The sequence below is a fragment of the Marmota monax genome, unplaced genomic scaffold (genome assembly GCF_021218885.2).
Source record: "Marmota monax isolate L192 unplaced genomic scaffold, Marmota_monax_Labrador192_F-V1.1 WCK01_AAM20220418_F8-fsc00148, whole genome shotgun sequence".
NCBI classification, from domain to species: domain Eukaryota; kingdom Metazoa; phylum Chordata; class Mammalia; order Rodentia; family Sciuridae; genus Marmota; species Marmota monax.
In genome coordinates, this window is record NW_026693034.1 from 1,662,996 (window position 1) to 1,681,728 (window position 18,733).

Below are 18,733 nucleotides of genomic sequence, written 5' to 3' on the forward strand. Positions count from 1 at the left end.
TCATCTTTGTTTTTAAAGTCCACAAATTCTAAATTAGGTAAAACTTTAACTCAAGGAAACTCACAAGACAATACGATTTACACTGACACCTTGGCTAATTTTTAAAATATACTAGTGAAAGGTACTTGGGCTTTATAAACACAATTTCTAGCTGTCTTTGGTAACTTTAAGCTGCTGATTCTGATTTTTTTAAAAATATTTATTTTTTAGTTTTAGGTGTACACACTATCTTTATTTTTTTACTTTTATGTGGTGTTGAGGATCGAACCCAGTGCCCCGCGCATGCCAGGTGAGTGTGCTACCACTTGAGCCACATCCCCAGCCCCAATTCTGATTTCTAAATGTTATCTTCTCCAAAATTTAAAAAATCCCTAAGGCAAGTGTTAGGCAATAATCATCTGTATTTGACAAAAGATTAACAATAAAAATCATGCTAGATATTAACATGTTATAAAAGATTCAAAGACTAAATACAGGATTTCTCCATTATCACATGAACAGGTATTTACATTTTAAGTTCTATGTAAGGAATTCTACCTTGGGCCTGAAGAAACCCATAACCTTTTAGGTCTTTTAAGAACACTTTATCAGAACGACTTGTTCATTACTGCAAGTCAAATAACATGCAGATGTGTAGGAAAAAGATTAGCTTCCGTTTTTTCCCCACTATGAAGCGGGGAACTTTTCTAAGCCTGTCCACACACTCCTAACAAATGCAACCAGGTCTTACTTTAAAAAGTTATAGTCATACTATGAATGTATTAATCTGCAATCTGGTTTTTTTTTTTTTTTTTTTTTAATACAATACTTCACAGACACCTCCCTCAAGTCAAGACACAGGTATTCCCTTTCAGGTCTTTGGGTTATTAAGAGCTACATGATTTAGTCAGCCAACTAATGAGATCATCCTGGTTTCCCCAGATATCTAAGAAATTAAATTGTCTTTTAAACATAAATCTGAGGTCAAAAGCCTGGAAGATAATAAGTAGAAATCTCTTTTGGGGTTCACCGAACAGAGTCCATGTGATATAGAACTCAAAACCCTTGGCTGTTTTCATTATGAAAACCACCAACAATGACCTGAACAAAATACAAAGTGCAGAGGTTATTTCATGCAGTCCTTGAAAGATTTCAACAGAAATACTACCTGGATCATTGCACTGCCCAAACCGCTTGTGACCACCTCTACCCTGGACACGAGGACAGGCCCCCAGATCCAAGCCCTTGACACCCTTGCTTCTGAGCTGGCACCTGCAAGCCAACTGTTTAGCTGGCCAGAAGCCAATGCTGTGACCTTCTATGAAAAGATGCTGCTGGCCTTGCGCTGGGGTGTGAACCAGGACACAGTGTCTAGTAGTACAATCAGATGCCTAGAGGTGACATGAAAAAAACACAGCAAGCAGGATGTCACCAGGGAGACTGGGCCTGTTTACTCCCTACTCTGCGGCATGTACGCTTTTTAACTCTTTGAAATTCTGGAAATAATTTCTAGATCTTAAGCTGTATTAAGACGTTTTAATTCACTAGTATTGGTTTAAATGAAACCCAACTCAACCTTTACCTGGACACTGGGAAGAACTACTTCTATTTGTTTAAGCCAAGGATTCACTCCACAACCTGTGCTCCTAAAGGTTCCTTAGTGCCTTTTCACAAACTGCATAGCCTCTATGGACACAACAGTAGAGATGCATGAGGCACCTGTGCCCAGCCACACCCACCTGTGCAGGAAATGCAGCTTGTGCATGGCCGCCAGCCCCGCAGCGATCTCGCAGGCCATCCTCTGCAGCAGCATGGTCTGTGAGTCCCCCCGCACGTGCTCTTGCTCATTGCGCAGGTAAGCTTTTAGATCGCCCTGCAAAAAACAGTGCATGTAAGTGTCAAAGTGGATCATCAAACAAACTAGCCTCCGGACATATGCCTTAGCGGCCACTCATTATCAAGATCACTTACCAAGAGCTACTTTGGTTTGCACTTAATAAAGAATCTGCAACTAAAGAAATTTTGAATTAAAAAAGTACTTATATCCCAGCATTTTTAAAAGTATAGGACATTGTTATGCTCTTAAGGCCAGTCTAAGATTTTTTTATATATAAACATATAAAACAAGACAGTATGTAAAATATAAATTTGTAATTATGCAAAATGTAAACTAAGTGCAGTGCAGAAGTCTAGAAATTTTCAGAGAACCAAGAGGTGATGTGGAGGATGAAAGAAAGGGCGTCATTTGAACTGCCTGACTAGGAGATAGGTGGTCAGTGAGCCCTTCATTATGAAGGCTCCGTGGCCACCTCCAAAGCACCAGTGAGCAATAGAGGAGAGAAGGAGATGAAGATGGGGAGAGAAGGGGAAGCCTGCTCAGCGAGGAGACACTATGCAGGTCTCCCCCAGCTTCCTTCCCTAGGGCCCTGTGCTGCCCAGAGAACACTGTGAGGAAGGGCATTCCAGTCACTCCTAATACTCACCAAGCTAATAAGCCTATTCAGAGGACAGCAGCCTGGGCAGGAAACGGAACAAACCCAGTCAGACATCTGACACACATGAGATATTGGAGTTTCTGGCTATTCTGTGTGACTGCCCTAGGTCCCCCATCTTTTTTTTTTTTTTTTTAAATATTTATTTATTTATCGTTAGTTTTAGGTGGATACATTAGTTTGTTTTTTTATGTGGCACCAAGGATTGAACCCAGTGTCTCATGCATGCTAGGTGAGCACTCTACCACTGAGCCACCACCCCAGCCCCAAAGGTCCCCCATCTTTACTTCACGACTGCACGTTGGGGGATGGGTAAGTCTATCTTTTTGGGGAGCACACTTTTTTGGGGATACTGCTCCCCAAAAGATAGGATTTAAAAAAGTTTTGGGTAGTTCTAGATGGACAGAGTACCTTTATTTTATTTGTTTATAAAAAAAATATGTGGTGCTGAGGATCGAACCCAGTGCCTCACACATGCTAGGCATGCACTCTGCCACTGAGCTACAGCCCCAGCCCATTGAGACAGGATCTTGCTAAGTTTCCAAGGCTGGCCTTGAACTCGCAGTCCTCTTGCCTTAGCCTCCTGAGTAGCTGGAATTACAGGTGTGTGCCACCATGCTGGCTTGGGAAGTATATAACATAATTAAATACTTACTGATGTGATTTAATTCTAAATTCCAAATTAAAACTTTTTACGATTAGTTAGTAAAATCTGGAAAGCAAGCCAGTAGCCTTTGGTTTTTTTTTGTTTTTTTTTTAATTGGAATCAAGAAAAGATTCCTGAGGATGGATGTTTTCCTTGACCAATTAAAGTGTACATTTCTTACAACTTATAAACTCCTCCCAGGGTAAAACTTAAAAACACAATATTCCTTTATCAACATTTGTCCATATTTAATACTAAATACTTTCTAATGTAACTTCTTGGTCCATGCCAAGACTCTGCCTTTGTTTCCACTCTTAGTTTCAGTGATATTTGCACAAATGATAATATTGATATTGACATTCACTACCACCTGGGCCTTTAAGCACTGTGCCAAGCACCCGGTAGGGTTTTTGCGCTGGTTACCCGCGGCACACTCTCCTTACAACTGCACACATTTTCCAGTATGGAACTGAGGCTTAAGAAATTTGCTCAAGGCTGCAGTGCTAATAAATGGCTAGACTGTGCTTCTACTTTTCCGTTTACCAACTAGTCAAGAGAATTCTACATAGCAAGTGAATTAAATTAGTATGCAGATTAAATCAATTTGTTTTACAGAAATGAACATGAAATAAGTTAAAGTCCCACATATCCATTTGTGGGCTCAGGGCACCCTCCACCGGCACCACCTGCACAGCAGCCAGCAGCGCTCTCCCCCTCAGATTTCTCTCCAAACAAGTCATTTTTTCCTTTTGTTCCCAACTGCACTACTCCAAAGAAATAGACATTCTTTTATTTTTCCTTTAAAAAAATCTATGTCTAGGCTCTGTTCAGCAGTGGGAGGCAGGGGGATAGTGGAAGATCCACATAACAAATTAACTCAGAAAAATCCCAGCAAACAACTCCAGACCTGCAGTCTAATGGGATTCTTCTTCTTTTTTTTTTCTTTTTTCCTGGTACCAGGTATGGAACCCAGGTTGCTCAACAACTGAGCCACATCCCCAGCCCTTTTTATTTTATATTTTGAGAAAGAGTCTCATTAAGTTGCTTAGGGCCTTGCCAAGTTGCTGAGACTGGCTTTGAACTTTAGATCCTTCTGCCTCAGCCTCCCAAGCAGCTGGGATTACTGGTGTGCACCATTGTGTCTGGCTGTAATGGGATTCTTATAAGGTAGCCCATCTAGAAAGTAAACACGAAACACATCATGAGTCTACCAATATTACCAACAAGAAATGGCAACTTAAATTCTTTTGCCTAACCCTTTTGAGGCAGCAACAGCCATTAAAGGAAAAAACGACTCTCACATGAAAGTATGATTATGCTGTACTATGTCTGGCCAATTCCCAAAACAAGGAGTAGCTGCTGGCAAATAGTGTCACAAGTCCCTCTGGCTATGAAGCTATTTTTCAAGGTTATCTAAAGTAGATTCATTGCCACTCATTGTTCTTTAACTGTCTTCTCTCCAAATATCATATCCTACTTTCCAAATGTAGATGACTGAACATGATAAAAAGATTTTACTTAAAAATAGAGAAGGTTACCACAGTCTAGGCCAAAATATCTTTGACCAGGGAATAAGGAATTAACATCAAAAATCAGGGGCTCCTCAACCCAGCCAGATTACTGCTCCTCATGGGTGAGACTTACGATGGATTATATGGGATCAGGGTTTGTTTCATGTTCTAGAGGGGTCGCCTCAGAGCTCTCCTGGCACCATAGTTTAAAAGAAAAAAAAAAAAACAACAGCATAAAAGTTTTAATCATTATATAGATTTTATATTAATCCACTCTATCAGAACCAGACATCTATATATTTAGGTATCTGGTTTGTTTTATCTGTATTGTAATGGTACTTGATAAGAAGACATGGATTATTACTTTTGTCTATTATTTATTTATCTATTTATTTTAGTTGCTGATAGAACTTTATTTTTGTTTATTTTTATGTGGTGCTAGAACCGAAACCAGTGCCTCACCCGTGCTAGGCAAGCACTCTACCACTGAACCACCACCCCAGCCCCCTTGTCTATTATTATTGTTATTATATTTTAATATTTATTTTTTAGTTGTAGTTGGACACAATACCTTTATTTTATTCATTTATATGTGGTGCTGAGGATCGAACCCAGGGCCTCATATGTGCTAGGCGAGCGCTCTACTTCTGAGCCACAACCCCAGCCCTTGTCTATTATTTAAAGAAAAAAAAAAGTCACCAAGAACAGCAATGCATTTGGAATTAAATTGAATTTCCTTTATTCAGGTTTTAAAAAGCTCCTTCCTCACCACCCCTGCAAAAAAACTCCAAAAGAAAACTCTAACACTAGGTGGCAGCAAAGGGCTACATTAAGAACTGATAGAACAAGCAACTGGAAGGGCTTCTAGGGATGAGCTCCTCCTAAATTCTAACACAAAAGACCAGCAGGGTTTGGTTTGTCTCATCCATCCATCTATCTATCTATTTATCTATCTATCCATCCATTCATCCTGTAGGACAATGAGAGCAATGAATTGATTTTAATACAATATAAAAATTCAACAAGTAAATGTCTTTATAAATGAGAAATTATCATCAAAAGTTTAAAATGATTTTTAGGGAGAACTTATGACATTTCAATACAAATTTAATGAAAAGAAGAAAGAGGGCTGGGGCTGGGGCTCAGTGGTAGAGCGCTCACCTAGCATGTGTGAGGCACTGGGTTTGATCCTTAGCACCACATATTGATAAATAAATAAAGGTACTGTGTCCATCTACAACTAAAAAATATTTAAAAACAAAAAAGACATGAGGTCAAGGACTGAGATTTAATAAAGTTACTAATTTAAAAAAGAAGAAGAAGAAGAAAGAATAACAGAGCCATGCCTAATATCCTGTTCAAGAAATGAAACCTCACTGAGCCCTGCCGGTCTCCATCCAGAGGCCACACCTCTCATACAACTCCCACAGCTGCAACCCTAACCCATCACCTCCTTGGTCACCATGGATTATTATCCTTGTGCCTTCTTAACTGAGTGTCCTCCTAAATCCATCATGTCTCAGCTCTATTGCTCAACACCTCTCAGGCAAACCAACAGAAGAACCAACTTGTCTTCCTCTTGCCCCCTCCCACTCCACTCTTCCTGACAGACTTCTCGCAGGCCTGGGCTGCTCTGGCTTCATCTCCCGGCAGCTCCCATCTCCTGAGTGCCCCAAACACACGTTCAACCACTGCCACCCTCTGCCCCCAAATGATGCCACCTCCAAACACCAGCATAACAAAGCAGGGGCCCCTTCCTTCCATCTCCAAATGTCACCTGCTTTGGGACAACCTTTCCTGAGTTTCTCCCATGTCAAAGCCCTTCCTTCCCGGTACCTTTTACTTCCTCCTCTCAGGCACTTGGAAGTACCACATGCCCTGGGGCCCAGCTTGCAGTCCTCAGGGCCATGGACATTTCTGTGTGATTTTATCCACCCATGGCATCAGAGGCCATACATTTCTGGCCCAGCTCCTCATCTCCAGGCTTGTGTGTTCCCTCCCTGCGTGGCTGAGAGGCATCTCAAGCCGGACACCTGCAGCACAAAACTGACAATTTGCTGAACTCTTTTCCAGCAGATCACAATTAAGTAAAAGATGTCATTTGTGAGTCGTCTTTGCCATGAGACCCCCACCTTCAACCCACCATTATTAGGTCCTGCACCTATTTTCAAAGTAAACTCTGAACCAGACTACTTCACAAGGCCACACTGTCATGCTGACCTAAAGCATACCCCACGTGAAGGCATTCCCATGACAGCCAGAGAGGACCCTGCTCCCACTTGGGCAGCCCAAAGTCATGAGGTACCCTGGGTATTCCCTGACATTCTGTTTATTTGCCTATCCCTCTCACTAGAAATAACGTGGACACAGCTGGGTTCTGGCCAGTTTCCTACTGTGTTCTGAAACTAAAGAACAGCATCATTACCCTAGGTACACATGACTGTATACTGTGTATAACCAGAGAAATGAAAAACTATGCTCCATTTGCGTATAATGAATTGAAATGCATTCTGCTGTCATGAACAACTAAATAGAACAACAGCAACAAAAAGGTACAGGCACACAGTACCTTCAAGAATATCTGCTTATTAAGTGGGAAGAAGGAGGAAGGCCTCGGAGAAGTTCAAATGACAACCCCCAGAGCAAGAGGTGACAACCATTTCCTCAAAGCAGTTCCATCCCAGCATTTTAATTGAAGTCTCACAATGATAAATTTAGAAATAAATCTGATTTCAAACTTTTATTGAGCTTTTTTTTTATTACTTCATTACTCTGTGTATTAAACTTTACAAGACAACTAAGTTGGGAAAATACTATTTTATTCTTTAAGCAAATACAATCTGATTATGTTTAAAGTTATGTCTTCATATGGCAATACAATATATTTTACATCAAGAACAGGGGGTCTGAGCTGGGCACAGTGGTGCACACCTGTAATCCCAATAGCTCAGGAGGCTGAGGCAGGAGGACTGAGAGTTTAAAGTCAGCCTCAGTGACTTAGTGAGGTCCTAAACAGCTCAGCAGGAGAGCACTTGCCTAGCATGTGTGAGGCACTGGGTTTAAAAAAAGGTGGTGTGGGGGGGTGTGGCTCAGTGGTTTAATGCCCCTGTATCCAATCCCTAGCACCCCCCCCCCCAAAAAAAAAGAAATGGAGGTCTAAAGTATTCTGTGTATATGTGTGTGTGTGTGTGTTGCTGGGGACTGAACTCAAGGCCTTGTACATGCGAGGCAAGCACTCTACCAATTGAGCTATATCCCCAGCCCGGGGTTCTAAATTATTCTAAAACTCAAAAGTTGTCACCTGCATCTCAGAGGGTGTTTCTCCAGAGATCGTTCACATTATTAGTGCCATTCCACAGAAACACAATGCAAGCAGATATACAATTTTAAATTACAGTGGCAATACCAAAGTCATAAGGAAATAAAAAGCAGATAAATGTAACTTCAGTAATATACTGTACTTGACCCAATAAATCCAATATAATATTTTTACATGTAATCAACATTTTAAAATTACTGAAGTTGGGCCAGCCATGATGGCACATGCCTATAATCTCAGCGACTTAGAGACTGAAGCAGACAGAAGGATCTCAAGTTTAAGGCAAGCCTGGGAAGCTCAGCGGCACAGCTCCCCTAGGTTCTATTGCCAGTACCAGGAAAGAAAGGGAAAGGAGAAAAGAAAAGGGCTGGGGACCTAGCTGGATGGCAGAGCACTTGCCAGCACATGTGAGGCCCTGTATTCAATCCCAAGTCCAAAACAAAACAAAACAAACAACAACAACAACAGCAACAAAAAAGAACAATGAAATTTTAACTTTCTCTTTTGTACTAAACCTTCAAAACCTGATAAGCATTTTGCAGGCCACAGCACACCATCCAGCCAAGCCATGTCCAAGTCTCACAGGACAGCCACAGTGCTCAGGAGCACAAGGGAAGCCACATGCCAAGACAACCACTTCCACGGCGCCTCCACCCTGTGCTCCTGCTCTGGGCTGCACAAAGGTGCTGTGAGCAGTGACAAGCTGTCACGGCAATGACAGGAGGGGAGGGTGGCCACAGGAAGCTGGTGGAGGAAGAACCAAGGAGCAGATGCAGGGTGGGCATGAGGCAAGTAGAAGGGTAGATAGGAAAGGCCTGGCCACAACAGTCAGGGCTGCCTATCACAGAGGACCAGGACGTGCTGCCCAAGTAACTGCCAGGCATTGGAGTGAAAAGGCCCCTGAGAGGCACCAGAATTGGGCCAGGCCAGGGACTAGGAATATGCCCTCTCCAGCTGGTCACCCCACCCCCCCACTCCCAAGCTTGATAGGGCCACCAGCAGTCAACACAAACATCCATTTGCTGGCTAGAAGTTGGACTCTGATCACCTGCTCCTCTGACCTCCTTATATCTGTTTCACTGTGACTCCACGTGCCTGCTTTTCTAACTGAGCTCCACAAGGTTAGGGACATGTAGTTCCTCTGTATGCTCAGCATCTGGAAGAGTCCCTGGTGCATGGGCTTCATGACCACAGTTATAAATAAGAGACATCCACTAATGAGGCATTTTCTGTATAAAAGGGCACAGGACAGAACCAGCCACCAGTTAAAAGCCCCACCTCAGCACTAGTAATACGCGCCCTTGTGCAAGTCAAGTGCATAAAGGATGATCAGAAAGCAGGACCTGAGGACACACAGACCTGGACAGGATTCTTCAACAAGTCCTTTCATCTGACTCAGCCTCCTATCTCACCCAGCTGTCAGAAGACGCCTGAAATGAGTGACGAAGGCCCAACACACTACATGAGGCTGGCACAGCAGCATCACCCAAGGCAGGACCTTTCCTCCCTACACCCTGTGAAAGCAGCAACCCAGATTCCTTTCAGGTCTGAAAGTCTTGAGCCTTAGCTCCCCTTGGTTCTGCCCAGCCAGTCACCTGGTCTTCACAAGCCCAAAGAAAGCAAATTCCAGAGGAATGTGGGACACATCAAACACCAAGTGGACGTCTCTCCCACTCTCATCTGGTCATTGCTAACTAACTGCTTTCAGAAATTCCCTCACTGCATTAGTGTCCGAACATAGTGAAGGAAGCAGAATACCATATTCAGGAAGAAATCCTTGCAATTATCAGCCCTGGTCTGGAGTCCCGTGATGGAGCTGAAGAACTGCTGACTAGAAAGCAAGCTCACCCTCTGCTCTTCTGACCACCTCAGCATGCAGCTGGTCTCCAGTGGCCATCTCCCTGCCTCCCACCCAATCCTTCCCAGCAGGCCCAACCTGCCTCACCCACCATGGCACCACGCCCCTGTCCCAAGACTCCACCATGCCCCTGCCCCAAGTCTCCATGCTTCAACGGCCAGGTCATCTACTGTTTCCACACTTCCAAACCTGGCTCCTGCAGTTGCTGCCTAAAGAGACTTCGCCCACTCGACCTCCAACCCTCAGAGCAAATGCCAATTCCTGTGCAAAGCCTCCCAACTGCACTAGTCAGGATTTCTATCTTTTGTGCATTCTAAGCAAACGTTTGTTTTAAAGGCTGGGGTCTGGCTCCGTGATAGGGCACTGCATGCCACGTGTGAGGCTCTGAGTTCAATCCTCGGCACCTCGAAAAAAACCCCAAGATAGAACAAAACCAAAACCCCTCACTTTTAGTGTACTCTTTCTCACAGCACTTCAGCGTGCTTACTCTGAGACTGGGTGGAGTCTCAGTAGCAGTGTTGTCATTAGCTGTTCAAACCTTTATTTATTAAGTAATTATTGTCCATTAAGCAAATAAAAATAACTAGCACTTATGGAATACTTTCTGTGCTCAATCATTTATTCACCATGTTATTTCATGGGTGAAAGTTCCCAGGTATCTGCTCGGAGGCTTATAGAGGTTAAATAAGCACCCCTGGAGGCAGCCAGGGCTGGGACCAGGCTCCTGATCTCAGTATTCCCTCAGGATCGAGCACAGCTCTTCCTGCTCCACATATGTTCAGTATGTTTTGGTCAATGAGTGACCCTTAACCAAAACAGCCTCATCACCTTGATATCATTGGGAGGCACTGTGTCCCTGTCATGCCTACGGGGTACAGACAACAGGTGCCATCATTGCCACCTCATTTCATAACACGCCCCAGCCACACTACACCCTGGGTGCTGCAGACCAGCTACAAACGCACTTAGCCGAGTTTTTATCACTTTCTAAAGTCAGGATAATGGTTCTGTTTTATACAGAATTACAAGTGTACAAACAGCCTCTCCTTTCTACTTGAGAGCAGCTGCACTGTGATAACAGAAGGGGCCATTATACTTCAATTTCTTCTGGCCTAAAGAACTGAAGATTGCTGGTCCTTCCACTGTGGCTTATGACCAGACCTGAGACCACTGCCCTCTCCATCCCTTGGACCATGGACAGAGGGCAGTTCCTACCTTGGACGAAGTTTACTCTGTTTGGGCTGGCCTGTGTCTGGGCAGGTTCTGGTCGTGTAGGCTGGGAGCAGGGCTAAGTGTCCAAGCAAGGCCCTGGTGTGTCCTGGGGACATCCCTGTACTCTGTTCAAGAGGATGCCTTCTTTGGCTCACCAGGCAATGCCACCTAACTGCCTCAGTAGTCTCTCCACAAGCTGATTCCAGAGTAGCTGGACTTCAAGGCCAGTGATCTGGTCAGTGACCCATCCTTGCTGCTGAAGAACCTGTTGCTCTTGAGGTTTTCTAGGGAAGAGGTGAGAACATGAAGCTGACCCATAGAGAGAAAAGTGACTTCTCACTACTAGGCAAGCTGGAGGGACCTGAGGTTAACAGCTTTTACCCTGGTATGGGACTGCCATGCCAAGCAATGACCAGATATTCCCAAGGGCATACAAGCCTCCTCACAGTACCGATAACACCTGATAGCACCTTAATTGGTAGGTTTTCTTAAAATATGTGATAATAAATGCTTAACATAAAAATCTACCAACTTAGCCATGTCTAAGTGTACGTTCTGTAATGTTAGGTACGTTCACACTCTCGTGTGATATCGCCACTGTCCACGTACAGTACTTTTTAATCTTGCAACTCTGAAACTCTGCATCCATTAAACAACTATTCTCCTCCTTTCCCCCAGCACTTGGCAACCATCCCTCCTTCTACCTTATGTCTCTATGAATTTGACTGTTCTTGGTCCTTCCTGTAAGAGGAATCACATAGAACTTGTCTTCTGCATCTGGCTTATTTCACTTAGCATCCATGCTGTAGCATGTATCAGAATTTCCTTCCTTTTTAAGGCTAAATAATACTCCACTGTCTGTGGATACCCACTCCTCCATGAATGGACACCTGGATTGCTTCCATCTCCGGCCACTATGAATAATCCTGCCATGAACATGAATGTGCAAGTATCCATTCCACTTTCACTTCTTTGGGACTATCCCCAAAAGTGGAAATGCTGGATCGTATAGAAATTCTGCTTTTAGAGGAACAATGACTGTTTTTAAAAATTTTATTGTTGGTCAGCCTTCAGGAGTGAACCCTATGTGACTTAGGTGAGTCATGTAAAATAAGTTTTCAGAAATTTCACCTGTTATTCTGGAGGGTTGTATATATAAACTTCACCCCCAAAGTATGTAAGTTGAATAATTCTAAGCTAGTTAATATGCATTGAACACTTAGTTACAAGTACCTGGATAATATGTACATATTTAAATCTGAGATCTCTTAAGTACTGGGGGAATTTTACAAGATTGTTAACGAAGAAAATATATATTTATTATGTTTTCCTAAAAACAATGTCTACACAGTGACAAAGATACAAAGAACATTCTAGAATTTTGTCAGTACTGGATCATTTATGGTAATAGTAAAGGAGGTGTGTATTTGGCTATGTTTTAAGTGTTTCGTTTCTTTGTTTTTTTTTTTAGTTGTAGTTGGATATGGTACGTTTATTTATTTATTTTTATGTGGTGCTGAGGATTGAACCCAGCGCCTTGTACGTGCCAGGCCAGGGCTCTACTGCTAAGCTATAACCCTAGCCCTTAAGTGTTTCTTTATAAAGCAAGTTAAATTACTACTTTCCAAAATAAGAAGCAGCTTCAATAAAAACTAAATTAAAACAGCACTAAAATGAAATCCAACTCCTGAACTCATTCAGGGGAAAACATTAAGCTGTGTTTTATCATTCTAGGAAAAAATTCAATCATATTGTCTACAAAAACTTTCAGGAAGGGACCAGGCACAGTGGTGCAGGCCTGTAATCTCAGGAGACCAAGGAGATTGAGGCAGGAGTTCAAAGCCAGACTTAGCAATTTAGCAAGATCCTATTTCAAAGTTTAAAAAAAAAAAAAAGGTCAGGCATGGTAGCATATGCCTATAATCCCAGTGATTTGGGAGGCTGAGGCAGGAGGATCTCAAGTTCAAAGCCAGCTTTAGTAATTTAGCCACACCCTAGGGAACTCAATGAGACCCACTCTCAAAACAACAACAACAAAACTAGGCTGTGTTGCTCAGGGTTAAGCACCTCTGGGTTCAATCCCCTGTACTAAAAATACCAAAAACTAAAATAAAATAAATAAAAAATAAAAAGGGCTGGGGATGTAGCTCAGATGTAGAGTGCTTCTGGGTTCAATACTCAGTGCCAAAATAAAATATCTGAGTTTTATAAACCCTCATTTAGTCTAGACAAAGGTGATACTTCAAAAAGGTGCTGATCCCTACATATTTCTGTTATGTTCAGTCACAAAGAGTGTTTCAACTGTCACTTATAATCAACATTAGGAGCTTAAGGACTGAAGGTGGCATGTTCAACAGAAATGTGGACTTCTGACAAGCAGACCTCTCCTTCACACACTGGTGTGCCTTGGTGGTGTATCTTTTTACTCAGTGCTGTGTCGCACTGGGATTGTCTATATGTTGGTCACCCAGAGCTAAGTGAAAAAGAAACTATTTTCATACCACAATAACCTAGGAACACAAATATCACAGCTCTGATCACACTGAGTCAATTAACACAGAACACCACTTATAGCTCCTTCCTCTTCGTCTTTACGTACCATTTAATACCATACAATGTCTGTCCCACCTACATGAGACATAGAAGACAATGTGTTTTGCCTCCGCATCTTGGAGAAGTCTGTCTGGTACTGCCCCACTATTAAGTATTTAGTATCTAAACACCTTCCACCACGGGATGACCCAAAGAAGTAGGTTTGCTTTTTTGTTTGTTTGTTTGTTTGTTTTGAGAGAGAGAGAGAGAGAAATTTTTAGTATTTATTTTTAGTTTTCAGTGGACACAACATCTTTATTTTTATGTGGTGCTGAGGATCGAACCCAGCGCCCCGAGCATGCCAGGCAAGTGCGCTACGGCTTACGCTACATTCCCCAGCCCCCAAAGAAGTAGGTTTAATTCCAGTTTTCCTCACAGGGAGGAAACCTCTACAAGGTTCTGCTTTCTTTGGAGCAGAGTTAAAATATTGATTAATTCTAGACTTTGCAAAGTTCAGTATTCATGTTACAAGTTCTAGTGTAGCCACACATAAAATCAAGAAAATTTCTAAAATTCAAACTGGTAGATGGGGAAAACTGAAACAAGAAAAATCAAGCATCCAAAAGAAGGCAAAAAAAGAAAACTCGGTAGGAGGAAGGAAAAATAATAGAAATAGGCAGAGAATTTTCCAAATATCTCATTAACTATAATAAATGTAAACAGACTACATGTTCCATTTCAAGTGACCAAGATTGCAAGATTAATAAAAATTTTAACAAAAAGCTATTTATGACAGAAGTAAACTAGCCCCTCCCCCAAAAAAAGATTAATAAAGAACCTAACCAAACAGGTCAACTCTGCCCATCAGAATGTTGGCATAACTAGATTAACAACAGGCTGTGTTGTTAGTAATGCTTTTAACCTTAAAGAGAACCCCACCACAATGATTAAAAACTTCAAATCATATAAAATCATCATAAATTTGTTTCCCTTACACAACAAAGAATCAAAATGTATAAACAGAACAATGAAAATTCATCGTTGAGGGGGAAGATTTTTATGACTCTCTTAGTAACTGACAGAAAATTGACTCAAACCCCTTTACCCCCTCAAAAAAAAAAAAAAATTAAAAGGGTGTAGGAGATTTGAACCTCACAAATTTGAATCCAAAGCTCCATCAACAACACTACATGAAAATATACCACAATACATGTTTGTGAGTGTGCACAGGTGCACACACCAGCACATAGAAACAAAAATCACTGACCCCAGAATGAAAATGGACGTGGTCTGGAACAGAGCGCAGCTGACACAGAGCCAACTCGGAAGCTGAGCGAAAGCTACTTTACTGCTGTGAGCGCAGGTGTGGGGACTCAGGGTCACAGGCAGAATCCAAAAAGAAGCTCATACATCAAGCTTACTAATTGATTTTCCTTTGGAATTAACCATCTTTGCCAATGAGAGAGATATGCAAATCGCATGCAGGAATTAAAGAAAAAATTTACCATGTTTATTGCACTCTTTCTACTGTAACTGCTGGAAATGCTATCTGAATTAATTGGAGATTTATTTTGGGGACTCCCAAGTTTCTGAGCACAGGCAAGAAGCTTAAATGTTCTGAAAACTGAGATGATACAAAAAAAATCAATTAAAACCTAGAAAATTCAATTAACATCTTCCACAGTTTTTGGAAAATAACAATTATGTGTTAAAAATAGATTTGAGAGAAGATGAAATATCCTGCACAAGGGAAGAGCTGTTTATAGGAAACTTTCATGTAGAAATTGCTATTAAAATTATTCACAAAATGTACAAAACACCAATCAATCCCCATGAGTAATACTATGCTAAAAGATAAAAAAATATATTTATGTAATTTTTTTTGGGGGGGGAGTGAATCCAGGGGCTCTCAACCACTGAGCCACATCCTCAGCTCTATTTTTGTTTTTTATTTAGAGACAGGGTCTCATTGAGTTGCTTAGCACCTCACTGTTGCTGAGGCTGGCTCTGAACTCTCAATCCTCCTGTCTCAGCCTCCTGAGCCGCTGGGATTACAGGTGTGGGCCACCGCACCTAGCTTTATCTAAATTTGTAAAACTGCTGATGTTATATACCTTCACTATTCTCAACAACTGACACAGATCATAGATGTTTTATTGGTAAGGAATATTCTTGGGTTTCCTATGTAGAAAATTCAAATTTTACAAATGTCTCGTTGAAGTGAAGATCTTAAGCTCTGACTCAGCCAAATACTTGATACACAACATTTTTCTTAAACTCCTTGAGCTTTATTTTAATCATAAGTAAAGATTGGACAAATATTCATATCTAACACAAGGGTCTTTACTGAATATGATACTATAAGTAAACAGCACAGTGTTTGGAGTACAATGAAACACTCACCTAGGTGTAAGTTAATATCAAAGGTAATGAGTCAATACATCACAAAGTTCTTCAAATTTAGAACAGACATGAAAGCAGCCCCAAACCCCCCATTTTATATCTGTCAAAAACACCTGACTGCCAGGTATGGTGGTACATACCTATAATCACAGGGACTCTGGAGACTAGGTAGAAGGATAGTAAGTTCAAAGCCAGCCTCAGCAACTTGGCAAGATCCTGATTCAAAACCAAATGGGCTGGGGATAGAGTTCAGTAGAAAAGCACCCCTGGTTCCATCCCCAGAACCACAAAAGAAAGAAAGGGAAGGAGGGAAGGAAGGAAAACAAACCCATGTGGATATAACCATTCAAACCTTCAACTGGAATCTCTACTAAAAACTTACCAAGTCGCAGAATTCAAACACCAGAAGATAGGGAATGGCTTCTACACATTGTCCAACACACTGAAGAATATTTGGATGTTGAAGAATACTAGTAAAAATAAAAGTCATGGTATTGTTCATCAGGAAGTATGCTTCAAAAACTAATAAATAGTACTAGTAATTCAATTTTTCACATTTATGATGATTTAAATACAGCATGACAAAGTAAAAAGATCCCTTATATGTAACAGATGCAGATTATTACCTAATGATTAAATAATCCAAACCCAATCAAGTATTTTCTCAAATTAAAAAAAGAACTCCTAACATACATTTTTCTTCAGTAATTTAAGTTCGGAGACAATATTCTGAGGCAGCATTTAAAAAAAAGGCAGACAAATACACAAATTCAAAAAGCATTTCTATCTGAATATTAAATAACTCAAGTCTCTCCTTTGGCCATCTAGTTTATACACCATTTCTATAAATTTTCACAGTATATACAAACTCTTTTGGGGAAATAATTTTTCCAAAAGAAAAATAAAGTTAAATAAATGACAGGTCAAAATAATTTTTTAAAAATACTCATTCTGAAATGATTATGAGTTTATAGGAAACTGCAAAGTCAGTATAAGAGGTCTGGTGCCCCTCACCCAGTCTCTTGCACTGGGACATCTGACACAATACCTACAGCACAACAGCAAAACCAGGAAACTGCCTTGTGATGAAGCATCATGTGCACATAGCTCCACGCCAGGTCACATGTGCACATTCTTGTGACCACCACCTCAAAAGAGATGCAGAACTAGTCCATCGGCACAAAGATCTGCACTACACATTCATTTTGTCCCCTAGCAACCATTTATCTGTCTTCCATTTCTATAATGTTCTCATTATAGAAATATAGGTTGAGCCTCCTTTATCCAAAATAACTGGGACCAGAGATGTTTCACATTTCTTTGAAGTTTGGAATATCTGCATGTACACAGTGAGACTTAAGTTTCAACAAAGCTTCATTTACGGTTCCACACTCACCACACACACCCTGCCACTGTCATATGGTTAGGTGTGGAATTTTCCATCGGCAGCATCATACTTGGTTGGTACTCTGCAAGTTTCAGATTTTGGAACATTTTGGATTTCTGATTAGGGATGTTCAGCCTGTATTATGTAAATGGAATCATACAGTATGTGGCCTTTTGAGACTGATTTTCTCACTCAACATAATCCCCTTGGGATCATCCAAGCTGCAGCACACATCAGCAGTTCATTCCTTTCAATGGCTGAGCAGTATTACACTGTATGGATATACCACCGTTTGTTTACCCATTCATCTACTGAAGGATATTGTCAATTTTCCAATTTTTTGCTAATACAAATAAAGGTGCTTTGAACTCTCACAGAAGGGTTGTTGGGCAGACATTAAGTTTTCATTTCTCTGGAATAAATGCCCATGTGTATAACTTCTGGGTTATACAAGGTGATCGTTAATTTTATGTGTCAGTTTGGCCGGGCCATAGTGCCTAGATAATTTGGTCAAACATTATTCAGGACAGTTTCTGAGAAGGTGTTTTTGGATGAGATTATCATTTAAATCAGAGGACTCTCAGTAAAGCACGTCCCTCCATAATGTGAGTGGGCCTCAGCCATTTAGCTGAAACCCTTGTAGAAAAAAGAATACCCTCTCCCATGGAAGAAGGAATTCTGCCAGCACACAGCTTTGAGACTTGAACCCTAATATCAGCTCTTCCTGGGTCTCCAATCTGCTGGCCACACTGCAGATTCACAAATGCATGAATCAATTCCTAAAAATCAACCTCTCCATGTATATAACATTCCCCCATATCCACAGGCTATGCTTTCACACACACAGCCAAGGGTTAAAATTATCTGGAGGAAAAAACTGCATCTGTATTGAAGATTACAGTCTTTTTTTATTGCCATTAATACTAAACAAGACAGTACCACAATTGTGAACAGCATTGGATATTATGTCATCTACAGATGATTCAAAATATACAGGAGGATATGCATACAGTATATTCAAACACTCTTCATTTTAGGTAAAGGACATGAGCATCCTCAGAATTTGGTACCCATGGGGGTGGGGGCACTGGAACTGATCTCCTCAGATGCTGAGGACAACCGTATACACACCCCAGCAATGTATGAAGTCTAGTGTCCCACATCTTCCCAGCATTTGGTATTGTCACTACATTTTCACTTCAGCTTTTCTAAAGTGATATCTCATTGTGATATTAATTACTTTAGTAGCCAGTGATGCTGAATGTCTTCATGTGGTAACTTGCTATCCACATTACCTCTTTGGTAAAATGTCTCTCAAAGTCTTTTGATATTATTCTAATTGGATTGTTGTTACTTTTTGTTTCCTATTGAATTTTGTTTTATTTATTTATTTT

General features: G+C 41.2%; 1 protein-coding gene across 2 annotated transcripts in view; it reads right to left on the reverse strand.

Moving 5' to 3' along the window:
- Positions 1–18,733, reverse strand: part of Lmtk2 (lemur tyrosine kinase 2) — a 90,007-nt gene that overhangs the window by 31,859 nt on the left and 39,415 nt on the right. For both annotated transcript variants that reach the window (XM_046453684.2, XM_046453683.2), the window contains exons 6-7: positions 16,335–16,422; positions 1,719–1,852 (exon numbers count right to left, since the gene is read on the reverse strand). In XM_046453684.2, coding sequence (XP_046309640.1) covers positions 1,719–1,852; positions 16,335–16,422 — 222 coding nt within the window. The remainder of the gene's footprint in view (positions 1–1,718; positions 1,853–16,334; positions 16,423–18,733) is intronic.